The 16,296-nt window shown below is 34.4% G+C and overlaps 1 protein-coding gene across 1 annotated transcript in view; it reads left to right on the top strand.

Moving 5' to 3' along the window:
• Window positions 1-209: 209 nt before the first annotated feature.
• Window positions 210-16,296, top strand: part of LOC120628009 (nose resistant to fluoxetine protein 6-like) — a 43,899-nt gene continuing 27,812 nt past the window's right edge. The window contains exons 1-2 of the mRNA XM_039896186.1: window positions 210-307; window positions 11,954-12,090. Of these exons, the coding sequence (XP_039752120.1) occupies window positions 223-307; window positions 11,954-12,090 (222 nt within the window). The 5' untranslated portion in view covers window positions 210-222. The remainder of the gene's footprint in view (window positions 308-11,953; window positions 12,091-16,296) is intronic.

The following is a 16,296-nucleotide window of genomic DNA, read 5'->3' as shown; positions in this document are numbered from 1 at the left end:
CGAGTCCTCGCAGGAGGCACCCTCGGGTCGACGTCTCCCATACTCCCCCCGATGTCGTCGAGCCCTGGGGCTCTTCTCATGGCGAGCTTTCGCGCTCGCCCCACTCCCCCGGTGACGCCGTAGCAACCCCTTAGGAGGTTATCGGCAAGTGTCCTTCCGAAAAAGCAAAAAAAGCGGTGCGTGTAAGTTATATTGGTGTGGTGAGAACATCCGCCCTCACTAATGTCGGTCGCGCCGCGAATCATGGTTCTTGTGATCCCAGTGTTGTGTTTTTTGTTGTCTGTGGCCGGAGCGGAGGAGGCGACAGGTGGGTGTTTATTTTTAAATTTTTGTTGTTGTTGTTGCTGCTGTCGTTGTTGTTATTGTTGTTGTTGTTTGCGGTATGTTTTGAAGAGATAAAATTGCTCAGACCCCTTTTCAAAAAAAAGGGAAAATTGATAGCTGACCTTAATAGCATCATCTGAAAATCATCGTTTTTTTAGCCGGTTTTTTTTACTAATGTTAAAACCTTCTTTAGACTTAAACCATAACATAAACTGATTCCTACTAATCACTAAGTCACATCTTCCTGCAATGTCAAAAATTCTGGTGCACTTGCATTCTAAAAAGCCAAGCTAATTCTTTGCGTAAAAAAAGAGTTTTGTCATTTAATGAGGCGTAAATATTTTTGGCATTCCATGTGTGATGGGTAAAATGCAATAGCTCCATATAAGAAAGACAATAACTTAAAAACTATTAGAAATTGAGAATTTTTATTCCACTTCAGAAAATAATAAGCCTTGAAAAAATACTCCCAGAATTATAATGTTCAAAATGCTCAGTGAGTTTCTCATGGGAATTTTAAGACATAATTTATATTAACATTATTTATTATACGGAACCATCGCCACGCGAATTCATCTCGCACTTGACTGATTTTTTTAACTACACATTCCATACAAAAAGAGATAAATAACGTTATTTCATTAATATAATCAGCAAAGATCGAAAATACTGTTTGAAAAATAGAAACATAGTAGGTGTAGATTATAGCATCCACACAGATAAAATAATATTAAACGCCAATCGACCAAAGAACTATGGGAAAGTTGGTGGTAAATTTAAAATAAATCACTCCTTTGTTTTGTAGTTTGCCTTTTTTGGAAGTCGTTTTAACGTTCCGTTTTCGAACTTGGCCTCTTAAACGCGAAGAATTAAGACAACGCTGTATTATATATATATAATATTATTTAATATTATTTAATCTGTGTGGATGCTATAATCTACACCGATTTCAATAAGGGATGCTCTTCTACACAAATACATTAAAATGTATCTTAATTATAAAAATCACTCTGGTTAATTATTGATGAAATAAACTTTTTATTTATTTGGAACATAAAACAATTACAGATTATTAACAAAAGCTCGGAAAGCTAAAAATAAAAAAGTAGGTTAATATGTAATCTACAATACTATCCAAATAACATGGTGAGAAGTAGTAGGGCGATTCAATTTTTTTTGGCGTGGTGGAAAATCTTTATTGCTACCTCCGACCCTTGGGCAGGACGGAGGTTATGGGGGACTCTCCCCTCTAAAGGGGATATACCCGAACTAAAAACCACCACGGCATGTCACTCTTGTTGACCTTGTTAGACGACCGGGGAACCAGTTGTATACCTCCCGGACGAGGGTGATACAATTAAGATAAAAATTACATTTACTATGACAGATAATCTTAACTGTACCCAATTAAAAACTAAAATTAGCTCTCATAACAATATAATGCCAAATCGCTTAATGCTAATAAAAAGATAAAAAAACAAAGAATAGAAAACAAATTAGTTTATATAAAGGAAAATTAAATAAAAACACATTTAACTTAGGAGACTAAATTACTAATCAGAGAAAATAATAATAAAAAATAATTAATAAATACTCGGCAATAATACGAATATGCCAATTTGCTTGAAGGGCTTTATTAATAGTTTTTTGTAGCCTTCAGACAGAATGAAAATGTCAAAATTTGAGAAATTGTTAAAAAGTAAATAAATAAACTAAATATACTACGACGGCTATATCCCCGGCGGCTCGAGTTTACAGAGATACGGGCCCTGCGTACGATGTCGTTTGGTGCGTGGTTTCGAGGAAATCTCCCCGAGTAACGACTACACACTTTTTATAATTAATAATATACAAAAAGAAACTAATATATGTATGTAACAGTAAAATCGAGTATAAGTCGTCTTTATTGTAGCACTATAATGATTTTATCCCCTCATAAGGGATAAAATTAACTTATCCACCTGCTAAAGCACGGCAACCGGGAAAGTCAGACGTTTACCCCCGTTTATCATCACACGTATATTATTTGGATATTACTGACGACCGATTAGCGCAGTGAGCAACGACCCTGCTTTCTGCATCAAAGGCCGTGAGTTCGATTCCCACTACTGGAAAATGTTTGTGTGATGAACAGGAATATTTTTCAGTGTCTGGGTGTTTATATATATTTTATAAGTATTTATCTATATTATTCATAATAAAAAAAATATATATTCACCAGTCATCTTAGCACCCATAACACAAGCTACGCTTACTTTGGGGCTAGATGGCGATGTGTGCATTGTCGTAGTATATTTATTTATTTATTTATTTATACTTCAAATGTTCGGAGAGTTGAAAAAGCTGTAGGAGTAGATATAAATGTATCTTTTCTCCGGGAAGAAAAATGTCACATGGCCGAGCTGGTGGTAAGTAATGACGAAGCTTCAAAACCGAAAAATCGCAACGATTTTTCGGTTTTTCAATTGTCCGATATACTCTTTGGAATGACTGTGTTATCGGATTTTATATTGGCATGTAGATGTTGAGTATTTCGCAGAAAATGCTATGTTCATATACTCAGGGGTCAGTAAATATAATTCCGACTTTGTTCTGCCAAATTAAACTTAAAACTTTAAGAGCATTTCTTGGTATTTGTAAATAAATGTTGTTGTGAGAATATAGACGAAAAAGGCTATCGGTTTTTAAATTATTTTGCAAAGTAAGTTAAATAATGTACTTTTTTTGTAAAATGTGTTTTGCAGAACAAATTCAGTTCTAAATTTTATTCGGTAGAACTAATTCGAAACTAATTATTAGTCTTAACTGCGTTCTACACCGATATGAGATCTAAAGGTATATTTAGGTATATAAAAAACAAATAAATTAATAAATATACTACAATACACACATAGCCATCTAGCCCCAAAGTAAGCGTAGCTTGTGTTATGGGTGCTAACATGACTGTTTTTTTTTTTATGAATATAATACATAAATACTTATACAATACACATAAACACCCAGACACTAAAAAACGTTCCCGTTCATCATACAAACATTTTTCAGTTTGGGAATCGAACCCACGGCCTTTGACTCAGCAAAAGGAGGGTCGCTGCCCTATACGCCAATCGACCGTCTAAAGAATAGTTTATAAGTATTCTAGGTTTTTTTTACCCTCAGAAAGACTAAACCAATTAAACTTTTTTGCTTTTCTGTTACGTAGGACATTCCAAGATGTATATCCAAATTCCTTTCATCCGCGGGAAACGGATTAACGGAAATTCAGCGCGGGTGCAGTCGATATAAATAACGATTATTGTGAGAACGATATCTAATTATAGCAAATTGTATCAAGTGCAAGTGTATCATTTGCAAGAATTTTCCTATACAATTAATCATCTATAGGCTATTCAGAGTTATCCATACTAAAAAAGCATTATAAATGCGAACGTGTGTTTGTTTGTAGAAGCACCTGGGAAACGTTCCCGGGAAATTAATAATAAATACCATTTGTTTTTTATATAGTAATAATCGATGGACCATTTAGATGACCCCTCACGGAGAAAAAAAAAATCGCCTATAAACAGAGCACTCTTTGCAGGTTTAATGCTGGAAAAAGGCATAAAATGGGAAAATCCTCTTCCTATTCGAGTTACATAAAATTTTAAGGGTAGGCAGTTCATTAGTGCATATATGGAATGCACGCCACTTAGGGCATCCTAGGAACACACCCTGCAACGTACCGCCCTGTGTCCATCAACCTGAGGCGTAGGTTTTAAGCATCTTAATCCTGTAATTACATCCCTATCCCTAGTAATATTATGAATGTCGATGTAAGTTTGTTTGTTACGCTTTCACGCAAAAACTACTTAACCGATCCTCATGAAACATTATACACATATTCTTGGAAGTGTTAGAAGTAATATAGGATACTTTTTATCCCGACATTAATCTCGGTTTCTTTGGGAGAAGGGATGGGTATTTGACGATTTTACACCATAACTCCGACAAATTATAACCGATTTAAATAATTATTTTTGTACTATAAAGGTTATATGTGTTTAATTTTGCCCAAACTGTGGTTGGAGATGGAGGACAGCAGCAAACCCCTCATTTAAGGCTTGGCAATACTGAATACTTTAATTTTATTTAGATCTACAACTAAATTTAATGCCACATTAAAAAAACAAAATCAAACGCAGACGAAGTCGCGGGTAACAGCTAGTTAAAAATAATTGTTACCAGTTTAGGCAAACTTTTGCGTAATGGTAACTAGCATCCGGGAAAAAGAAGAAGATGAAGGAACACTTCATTGCATGTGTAACATAGAGGAGAAGAAACAGTAAGGAGTATACAGTACGAAATGTAGAGATGCAAAGGCGGCCTTATTGCTGCAAGCAATCTCTTACAAGAACCTTTGTAGACTTACAGCACGAGCATTTTATGCCACCCTAATTCGTAATTTTTTTTTTTTTGCTTCGGAGTCACTTTTCTTTGTGTTGTTGGCTTGTACTTTGTATGATATAGTAATTGATATATATATTTATTTTTAATTTGTTAACTGCTCTTCTCCTGTGTACAACCTAACCCTTAAGTCTGTGTTTTTTTTTGTTTTTTCCTTTCCTTGATTGGGTTGCCTGGCAGAGATCGCTTTTTAGCGATAAGGCCGCCCATTGTACCCGTGTCTTATTGTGTTGTTTTTGTTTATAATTTAATTTCTGTTAGGTGTACAATAAAGTGTATTTTCATTTCATTTCATTTCACGAGAACGGTATAGTGCCAAGAGTGTTGATATGTATACATAAATACAAATATGTATAGATTCAAATACTTACTTTCATCCGGAGGCACGAGCTCTTTTCAAAGAATTATCGAGTCTACCGGTTATCCTAGAGCGGGCAGTTACCTCGGCCAACAAATAAGTTTGGCCATCCAAATGGACAATGCTGCCAGCATCTTAGGAAATGTGCCTCGCTGCGATGGTTTCGAAGACGTTTTATATTTTATTTAGTTTGACAGAGTTTATTTTAGGTTATATTTATAAAACAAATATTTTAATAAATAAATAAACATTTTAATTTAATACATTGATAATTTAAATAAATGAACGTAATATATAAATATAGAATATAAATAATATAAAGACACGCTGGATTTAAAACAAAAACAATAAATGCGGACGAAATCCCAAGCAATAACTAGTTAAATATATGGTAATCAGTCTAGTGGGAAAAAACTGTTCACATCGGTATTTAATTGCGATGTTGTTAATACAGATAATACAGTTTATTGTGATCGCAACATTACTATGATGTTTTTTTCATTCTAGACTAGTTGTTGTACGCGTATTTGTCCGCTTTGTTTTTGCTTAGGGCACCCCTTAGAAACATTTTATTCAGGTGATGTGTGGCATTCGAATATTGTATGTAGTTCTACAGATATTTTAAGTTGTGTGTGTGTGTGTAAAAAAATTAGGCTTAGTTTGTAACAATAACTTTTTCATTAAGTTTATCTCCACAAAGAACTGTTTTCCTTAAATATTTTTAAAGTGAAAACTTCTTTAGCGGCGTTGAGCACTTTTTCTGTAATGGGTATAAAATCTTAAATTCGCGTCAGGACACGTGACCTGATCGAAAAAGCGTAAGACGGATTTGTCAAAACTACTATTGATGCGGTCTTTATTAGACATTTAAATAGGTTCGAATCAAAACTGTTCGTTTCTTACTTCAGCTACCATAAACCTATCGTATCAGTTTTAGAGATTGGCGATGATAGTTCTGGTAATGATGATGGTGAAAAAGTCGTTGAAATTATGGATGAAAGTTGATTTTTCGGAGAGATAAACTTTTTAATGTAAAATAATTGTAATAGTTTTAAAGTGTTACATTTTAAATGTCATATAAATTGTCATGTTTGTGTACGATAGCGCAATAAATGAATATTGTATTCTACCACATAAATGATAGTACTTTTATACTGATAAAGCAATTGGTGCAAAATTATTCCCTAACCATTCCAAAATATCAAACATGCTCAACGTTAATTAATAATCAAGTTTTCACTTCTGCCGGCACTCCCGGAGTGCAACCCGTCTTTTTTTTTAAATAAAATGGCGAATTGGAATTAATTTAAAAGTATTTGAATGCTTTATAAAAACACTTGATGTAAAGTATTAATACTGCGATACTGATTTACCCCACATATTACTACCGTCGATCTAATAAAATTATCGAAAACAAAAGCTATTGCTACTTAAATATGTTAGACATATGACTTATTATATACTCTACCGACAAATACGTGCTGCCGAGGGTTTAAGCTTACCGGTACATTGCAACGAAAAAACCGATTAGTGGTAGATATACACAGTGGCGTGCACTGGGTTTCTTGCCAGGGTATGCATACAGCAGGAAAATTGCATAAAATGTAAAAAATCCTCCTCTTATACGGGCTTTATTGCAATTTTGGGGTATGCAGTGCTTTTGTGCATGTATGAAGTGCACGCCACTGGATATACAGATAGATTATTTATTGCACACAAGTAAGGGATAAAGATAATGTGTTTTAATCAAATAAAGTTTTAATCAAAAAAAGTGGAAACAGTAATAAAACAAAACTAAAAATGCGCAAAGGCGGTCTTATCGCTTTAAGCGATCTCCTCCGATTAGAAAAAACACAACGAATACATAACATATAAGTTTAATTTTGCAATGTTTGTGGATATAATTTTTTTTTGTTTTTCCACTGTCTGCGTAGATATAAAGACTCGCGGATATATGACTGATGCAAAAAATAGATAAAAACAATCCTTGATGCGGATTATATATCATACTAACATTTCGGCTCGATCGGTGCAGAACTCTTTGAGTTTTTGAAGCGTACACAAACCAACATAACATTTTTATATATATAGATATACAATTACATACAAAGCACATATAAATACTATGACTCAATAGATAAATAATATTCTTTTAAACGACTTTTAAAAATGCTTAATGATTTTGACTGTCTAACGTCCCTTGGAAATCCATTCCAGAGTAGAACCACTTTGACTGTAAATTAATTTCCATAGTGGTATTGATAAAATAAAGGTTAATCCGAGAGCATCTTAGACTGCATCATCACTTACCACCAGGTGATACCCGTGACATTCTATGAGGAGACCCGCGCAATGTAGTGGGCCTTTCTAGTCTATAAAAGTATTAGTCATAAATTAATGTACTTTTTCTTTTTATATCGACATGTTTTGGATTATTATGTATCAAAGGTCTTGAAGAGATGGCTTTAGCGATGAGACCGCCTTTGCACACCTAAAATAGTTTTTTTATTATTTTTTTTTATCTATTATATCTCTTTTTGTCTTTTGTTTATGTGTGTGCAATAAAGAATTTTATAATAATAATATAAAAAAATAATAAAAAGGGGTAAAGGTTGAGCAGCATACAAACAAACCGAAACATACAAACAAACCGAACTTTCTGATTTATAATATAAGTATGGATTAAGCAGATAACTGTATGCTGGCAGACAGTTAGACGGATGGTCAAATTGACCCAAGTTAACACGGAGACCTTGCTTTGCTCGGTCATTGAACCATTCAACATATTTCACACTACTTTTATACCCACTTCCGACTTTCAACGTGTTTTTGGCCAGACTACGCTATCATCATCATCATCATCTTGACAGCCGCTTGGCGCAGTGGGCAGCGACCCTGCGTCCAAGGCCGTGGGTTCGATTCCCACAACTGGAAAAATGTTTGTGTGATGAACATGAATGTTTTTCAGTGCCTGGGTGTTTATCTGTATATTAAAAGTATTTATGTGTATTATATTCATAAAAATATTCATCATCTATCTTAGTACCCATAACACAAGCTACGCTTACTTTGGGGCTGGATGGCGATGTGTGCATTGTCGTAGTACATTAATTTCCTTCACTGCCTTGACTTTGAAAAATTAGAGATGCATGCTGCGATTCGAACTCAGCCCCCCGAATGTGAAGCCGAAGTCCTAACGGCTGGGCTACCATCGCTTCATACTATATCCATATCTCCGTAAAATCTGAACCGGTTTACAAAAATTCTTTCGAAATATCAAAGAGTTTAGGGAAGCTCTAATGATACCTACGGAGAAGCATAATTTTTTAATTACTCAAATCGTCTTTTTTCTTACCTACTCCATTTATTTTTGAAACTGAAGGATTATTTTTGACCTCCCACAGCGGTGACTTCTGTGTCTTATAATATCTGATAGGTCTCGGGTGTATTTATTCCACGGCAAAGATAATTTAAAAATATCTTCGATTACGTTATCTTAGGTAACTAATTTAGGTATTCACTTTTAGTATAAGCAAAATTTCACTTATGAAGCAGACTTAATTTTTCTTGAAATATTTTTATAACTACATTCCTTGACGACGACCTTCTTAGCGCAGCAGAGCGCTGTGGTTTTAAGTGAGAGATCCCTGGTTTAGTCTTAAGCAGAGTGCAATATAGCAATTATAATTTTAGAATTTTCTCTGGTCTGGTAGGAGGCTTTGGCCGTGGCTAGTTACCACCCTACCGACAAAGAAATGCCGCTAAACGACTTAAGAGTTCCGGTATATACAACGTATAAATAAAAACCGAAATAATAATACAGAGGCTAAAGAAATACATTATTTACTGTCTCTGAGACTTATCTGTGTTTTTGAGTAAACCTTTAAACCTAACATACAATAGGGTTGTCACAAGTTAACATTTAGATTGTTTTGAATTCATTTGTATGGAAAAATAAATATGCTTCTTTTAATTTAATATTTTTACAGGGTTATTCCTTGTGAAATACTAGCTGTTGCCCGCGACTTCGTCTGCGTTTGATTTTGTTTTTTGATGTGGCATTCAATTAAGTTGTAGTTCAAAGAAAGTTTAAAGTTTGGTATTCTTATAGAAAAAAAAAGGTGTAGTTTTTAAAAAGGATTTTTTTTAATTCACATTGTAACAATATCTTACAACTGAAAGAACTATCTGATTGGTTTTAGCTCCTTCTATCACTTACAAAGAATAGTAAGCGTTAAAGGAAGAATCGAAATCGCATTGTTAGTTGATTTTTTTTGGGTTAACGAAGAATATTTTTCCTCATAAATGTGGCAGTAATTATGTATTCAGTATCGCTATGTATATTATTCATAAAAATATTCATCAGTCATCTTAGTACCCATAACTCAAGGTACGCTTACGTTGGGGCTAGATGGCGATGTGTGTATTGTCGATTTATATTAATTATTTTAATAAAAAATAGTAAACCAAAAATAATCTATAAATAAATAACGATAATAATACCTACTATGTTCTGTGTTTATATTTTTACACAATCGGGTTAGGTTTAAAATAGAGAGCAGTTATATTTCTTACAAACTGCAATGTTTAATAAACGGCTGTATTCCAAGCATTCGCAAATCGTTTCACGCGGCAGAAAAAATACTCGAATAGATATATAAAAGCAGGAATAAACTTCAATTATTGAAGTTATACTTCTTTAGCGAAAAAATTATTGGAGTGAAATTATACGATGTAACGAAATGCGCGCGCACATGTTTACACGATTTCAACAGTATGATGGTACTCGTAGTTGCGAAACCGAGTGATAGGGGAATACATCGTCCGCCAGCTCACTTTTTACGATGCGCGCGCACACCGTCAGAAAAAAACCGACACCATAAAATTTGCTATAGTCGTCATTTTAGTTTTTCAAAAAAAGGTTTGACAGTGTACACTTTCAATTGTCAAAGTCATACCGTTAATTTAAGAGATTCACTTGTACAAAAATCTCAACTATCAATGTATTAAATGCTTTTTTTCTATATTAAGGGACGTTTTCTCTACAAACTTAGAATAAGCCGTGAGATAATAAAAAAAATATCTTGTTACGTCAAGGAAGTATAACTTCTTTAGCGTGTACACAAGTACACACACGGTTTTTTATCTTTTTAATATTCCTTATAGTAACTTTAGATCGGATAGATAAAAGATGCTGTCGATTTTTGAATAAAAATCACTGTAGAAAGAATAAAGCTATTTATAAAAACTTGTACAGTTGATTGAATGATCACAAAAACCCGATTGCGTGGAAAATTCTTTGACGCCGTTAAGAGTTAAGGATTGTGCAGATAGAATACCAGTTGATTAACTCTTTGTAGTTGAGATATTTTGTAAAAAAATATGACGCATCATGGTTATTAATGCGTAAAACATTTATTTCCATACCAATAATAAGAACACTGGTTTTTTTGTTAGAGTGTGTATATTTCTAGAACTTCCAATCGGATTTCGATATTTAATTTTAATGACGTATATTTTTCATTGAAGCGATGATAGCCCAGTGATTAGGACTTCGATTATACCAGCACGCACCTCTAACTAAGTTATGTGCAATTAAAATATCACTTGCCTCAACGCGGAAGGAAAACATCTTGAGGAAACCTGCATGACTTAAAGTTCTCCAAAATCTTCTCAAATGTGTGTGAAGTACACCAATGGGACTGGGCAAGCGTGGTTAAATACGGCCTTAACCCCTTCTCATTGTGGGAGGACCGAGGGTTCCGTGCCCTGTATTGGCCCGGTAATAGGTTAATATGATGTCATCATATTAACCTATTTATTATTTTTGTTAATATTCGACTGTATGCTTTTTTTTTGTTTATTTGTTAAGCGATAACTCAGCCAATTATAAAACGTTTTTGATAATCCTTTCTATGTTTGGTATGTCATATCTCAGAGGTCCTATTTTGATTTCGTGAAGATCTTTAAGAGAGATCTTGGAAAATTCGAGGGAACTCTTCAAATTTTATAGGCACACCTATAGCGATTTGAGTATTTTTATTGTAACTTGGGTATTTTCTTTCGAAAAGTACCATTTAGTCACGTCGAACTAATGATGTAGACCAAGTATGGCCACCGAAACTATTCAATAATAAGTATTACATAAAGGAGCTGATGGTGAAGTGCCGGGAGAACTCGTCAACCATTAACTTATGAGCAGTTGATATTTGGCTTTTATAACTTACATATAGTTGCAATCCTATGTACTAAATTTTTTCTTTCGAAAAAGAGCAAACTTCGTAAAACAACTAAAAAGCAAGAGTCTTTAAGTCGATGCGACGATAAAATGTAGGAAACTCCGAGATATTTTCCTTAGTTCATTTAACTTGAACAATTGTAAGAAACAATCTTAACAAATGTTAATTGTAAAGTAAACATGTACTGGGGATGCTCCGGTGTCAGAGCAAAACGTGCATAGAGATTGCATTATTGAAGAAATTATAAATTACACCACACAGATTCTCTTGCTTTCGAGCAGTAGGTATACTATAGCTATAGGCAAATTTAGCTTAATTTTCACAATAACGCCGATTGACGCAGTGGGCAGCGACCCTGTTTTCTGAGTCCTGGAAAATGTTTGTGAATGTTTTTCTGTGTCTGGGTGTTTTAAATGTGTATTTTATAATTATTAATGTGTATTTTCATAAGAATATTCATCAGTCATCTTAGTACCCATAAAACAAGCTACGCTTACTTTGGGGCTAGATGGCGATGTGTGTATTGTCGTAGTACATTTATTTATTATTCAAGTACATTTTTTTTTTTAATTAAACTGGTTGTTTGTAGATGAGCTGTACTACTCCATGCCCCGGATGTATGAGCTGGACGACTACGAGTCGTGCCTCGCGATACGGGGAGCCTTCTGCCTCGGCTCTTTCCACCTCACCTCGAAGAGATACAACCGCCTACTGGACTATATACAGGTACATTTTTCATATGGTTTCGTTACCATTTAGGTATCATCATCAACAACGTATCAACCCATTATCGCCCCGGGCACGGTTCTCCTACCACAATGAGTAGCGGTTAAGGCCGTAGTCGACCACGCTGGCCCAGTGCGGATTGGTAGAATCCACATACCTGTGAAAACGATATAAAACTCTCAGACATGCAGTTTTCCTCACGATGTTTTCCTTCACCGTTGAAGCAAGATGTTTTCAACAAGATGTTTTTCAACACCATATTGAACAAGATGTTTTCCTTCACCGTTTAAGCAAGATGTTTTCAACAAGATGTTTTTCAACACGATATTGAACAAGATGTTTTCCTTCACCGTTGAAGCAAGATGTTTTCAACAAGATGTTTTTCAACACGACATTGAACAAGATGTTTTCCTTCACCGTTGAGGCATATTTAATTACTTAAAACGCACATAACTAAGAAAAGTTAGTGGTTATGTGCGTTTTAAGAAATTAAAATATCACTTGTTTCATGTGCCCTTAATTACACCGGCATTTGCAATAATGCTGCTTAGCGGCAGAAATAAGCATGGCGACAGTACTTTCCCGGGCGAGGTCTGTCACAAAAAGTTCCACTACTATTATCTGATTTGGCATTGCACAAGTTAGAAAAAGCCTACCATTATTTTTTATAACTCGTACTGAAGATTTGTTCTAAATGTATACCCTGTATGCATACCAGAGATAATTCAGTAATTTTAAATTCCCAAATTGACACTCCGGATGAAACCCGGGACCTTATAAGAACATACCGCTCACCACTGCACCAGTCAGGTCGTAAAACCATAGAACTCCTCTATCAACGCGAAGCTATTGTGCGAAACCGCAGTTATTTCATGTTTATAATTGATATCCGATTGGCATTAGTACTTGTTATTTAAGTACAGGATGTGACTGTAATTGTACGAATGTCTAAGTAAGGCCGTATTTGAGGTAGACCCCGGGACAAAATACCTCTAAAAAATGCTATTTTGTGTACACTATGAGCAAGGTCTTCGAGTTAACTTGGATTATTGCGTTTGGTTAGTCGGCCAGTGCTATAGAACGTCAGAGTAAAGACAATATCATCATCATAATATCGGCCCACTACTGGGCATGGGTCTCTTCCCACAATGAGCAGGGTTAAGGCCGTAGTCCACCACGCTGGCTTAGTGCGGATTGGTGGAGAAAAATAAATATAAGTATAATAATTTTGATGAATATATTTATAACCAAAAAAAACCTAAAATAATCTATATACCAAAATAAAACTAAATTACAAATAAAATATATACATAGAGTCCACAGACAAAGTGTATTCTTATTGAAATTTAGTCATTTAATTTTAATTAATTATTAGATGCAATTTAAAAAAGTATAGTTTCTGCACAATACTTAGTGATATAAGCGACATATTTTCGTGAAATACGCTTGTAAGGACCTCGCCACACTATAATGTTGATGATGCGGTGCAAATCGCCGCATACATGCTACACAGAAGGGTCGACACCGTAGCGGCGCTACGCAACGCTGCTAGAAGTGTCTGAAAGCTATGTTTGTCTGTATTCCTCAAAACATACCTTAAGGCTAACCGACATATAGAAGGTGGTGAAACAAGATCGATATCACTATCCCTATATTATAATGAGACGATTAGATTGCATTAGTAATAAAAATTCGTAAATTATAATGCGTTTAAAGAAAATTTGTATTATACATTAAACTACCGGTTGACATCTTAAGGTGTCTCCTAAATATTTGTTTCGGATGGCGCAAGAATGACAACTTAACGTGCAAGGGATTGAATAACTTATTTTATGTCAAATATGAAAATAAAAGTAATGCGATTTCAAATAGTTAAAATCGGTCCAGTTCTTTGGGTACACTAATATGGGGCACAAAGAAACAAACAAATCTTAATAATAATAGAAATGATTTGTTGATGACGTAGTTAAATGTTTAATTATGCACTTAATGTTAAAAGACCTTTATGAGAGACCATAACAGTTATCGCATAATTTTTAAACTGGTTTCTGGCACTGTTTGTGATCTTGCCTCGCATAATTAGCTCTAATTTTATTTACACTCAACTGACGTGATATTAACTTAATTGCCATTGTCACCTCTAATTGAATAGAAAATGAGACAAAGCATTTTTGAAGTGAAACTTCTTTAGAATCGTTGTGCTTCACGATCAAGAAAGAGACAGATTTACAGACGACACATGTATAGGAGGGAATGAGATAGAATACATTACACATTTTGTTTCCTATTTAAGTTACCAAGGAAACCGAATAATATCTAGGTAAAGAAACAAACACAAAAATGTATAGCACAGAGTTAGATAGAAAACACTATATTTTTTTACCTATTCTAGTTACCATGGAAACTAAATAATAAACCTTACATTTATCATGAAAATTAAGCTTAATTTGCTATAAGCTAGTCCGCGAAAAGCAGGAGAATCTGTATGGTGTAATTTATAATTTCTTCAATCCTTATACTCCTACTAATACTTGCAGTAGATTCAAGATATGTTTGTTATAATTTAGTATTTGCAAGACAGAACATCAGTATATAAAACAAAAAGTGCATACAAACAATCGTCTTTCTAGGCATTGTCATAAACTAGTGACAACTGCATATTATCAAGAAGATACAGAATTCATTTGTGGGGTTGAGCTCACATATGTTTTATAACATGATCCAAACCAAACCAATACATTATTTACGGTTATTGTAAGGAAGTGTTGAATTTTATTTTCATTACAAAAATGTCGAATTTGTTTGAGAAGCGGTCGCGGAATTATTTGCCCAAATACAGTATACATTACTGGCCCACTACAGGGCACGGGTCTCCAACCGCAATGGAAACGCTGGCTGGCCCAGTGCGGATTCCTAGACTCCACACACCTTTGAACACATTATAAAGAACTCACAGGCATGCAGGTTTCCTTACGAAGTTTTCCTTCACCGTTGAAGCAAGTAATATTTGAATTGCTTAATCGCACTTAACTTAGAAAAGTGAGAAGTGCGTGCTGGGATTCGAACTCGGACATCGAAAGTGAAGTCGAATTCCTATTCACTGGTCTATTACCGTAAAAGAAGTAGTCATTAATTATTGTCATGAGGCAGTTTTTGTTCATAATTTTATCTATCAGACATTTTTATACTTCATAAGAAATATAATTTAGAATATAATACTATGTCTACCTAATATAAACATGTTTCATGCTAATTTTTGTCATGACATTCACAGTGTGATTTGAATATTTTAAATTACAATAAACTTATGCAAAATATCAGGAAACCAGCCCGTAACATTCACTAAAGCAAACGAAGTAAAGAGAACAAATTAAGGTAAAAATTCTACTGTAATGGAATAAAAGTAATGCAAGAAAAAATATGATGGAATATAAATGTAAATGAATAAAAATAATGCAAAAAAATTCTCAAAATCTTTGTACAGATATTCCTAAATCCTAATCCTACGCAGGTTTCCCTGATACCGAAATATTAAATCTACTATCTTCAAATCCGCGGGAAAATGAATGGTGACAACTATATTTTCAACTGCCGTCACAACATCGCGCAACTACCTTTGCAGTTTACACAATAAAACAAATTGCAAACTCTATTCAGCAGTAGAAGCTTTTTGTACTGACACTTCATAGGCTCAAAGGTCATAGACACATAAATATTGATTCTAAAAGCATCTATCTTCAAAAACATCCATTTATAGCTATTATGGTACCTATATAAAGAATCTAAAATTAATAACAAAATCAGGTTATGAACTCGCAAAAACAAATCCTACGGCAAAAAAATGTTTGGTAATTTTCCAAAACTAAGGTCACGTGTCTATAACTACTGACAGCTACTTTTTATGGAGAGTTTGGGACCTTCAGAATCATGTTAGAATTGAACTAGCTAAAAGCAAGGACATTCCGAAGATCAATGCAATTTAACCTTAGTTATTGATTTGATTTGTTACAGTTTTTTTGCTCTTAATTTCCACTTCTGCTTTTGTTTTTTTCCATATAGGGCGCCATACACGGAGCAATTTGCATGTGTATGCTCACAGAGCTAAGTCATAGTGGAGATTGCCTGCAACTAGATGCATTTCCTCCTGCAAGTACACTCGCGTCATAAAAAGCTCCAGTCCACTGATAGACTAAAAATCTCCGGACC

The sequence above is a fragment of the Pararge aegeria genome, chromosome 12 (assembly GCF_905163445.1).
Source record: "Pararge aegeria chromosome 12, ilParAegt1.1, whole genome shotgun sequence".
In the NCBI taxonomy this organism is placed as follows: Eukaryota; Metazoa; Arthropoda; class Insecta; order Lepidoptera; family Nymphalidae; genus Pararge; species Pararge aegeria.
This window is presented reverse-complemented; position numbering and strand designations above follow the sequence as displayed.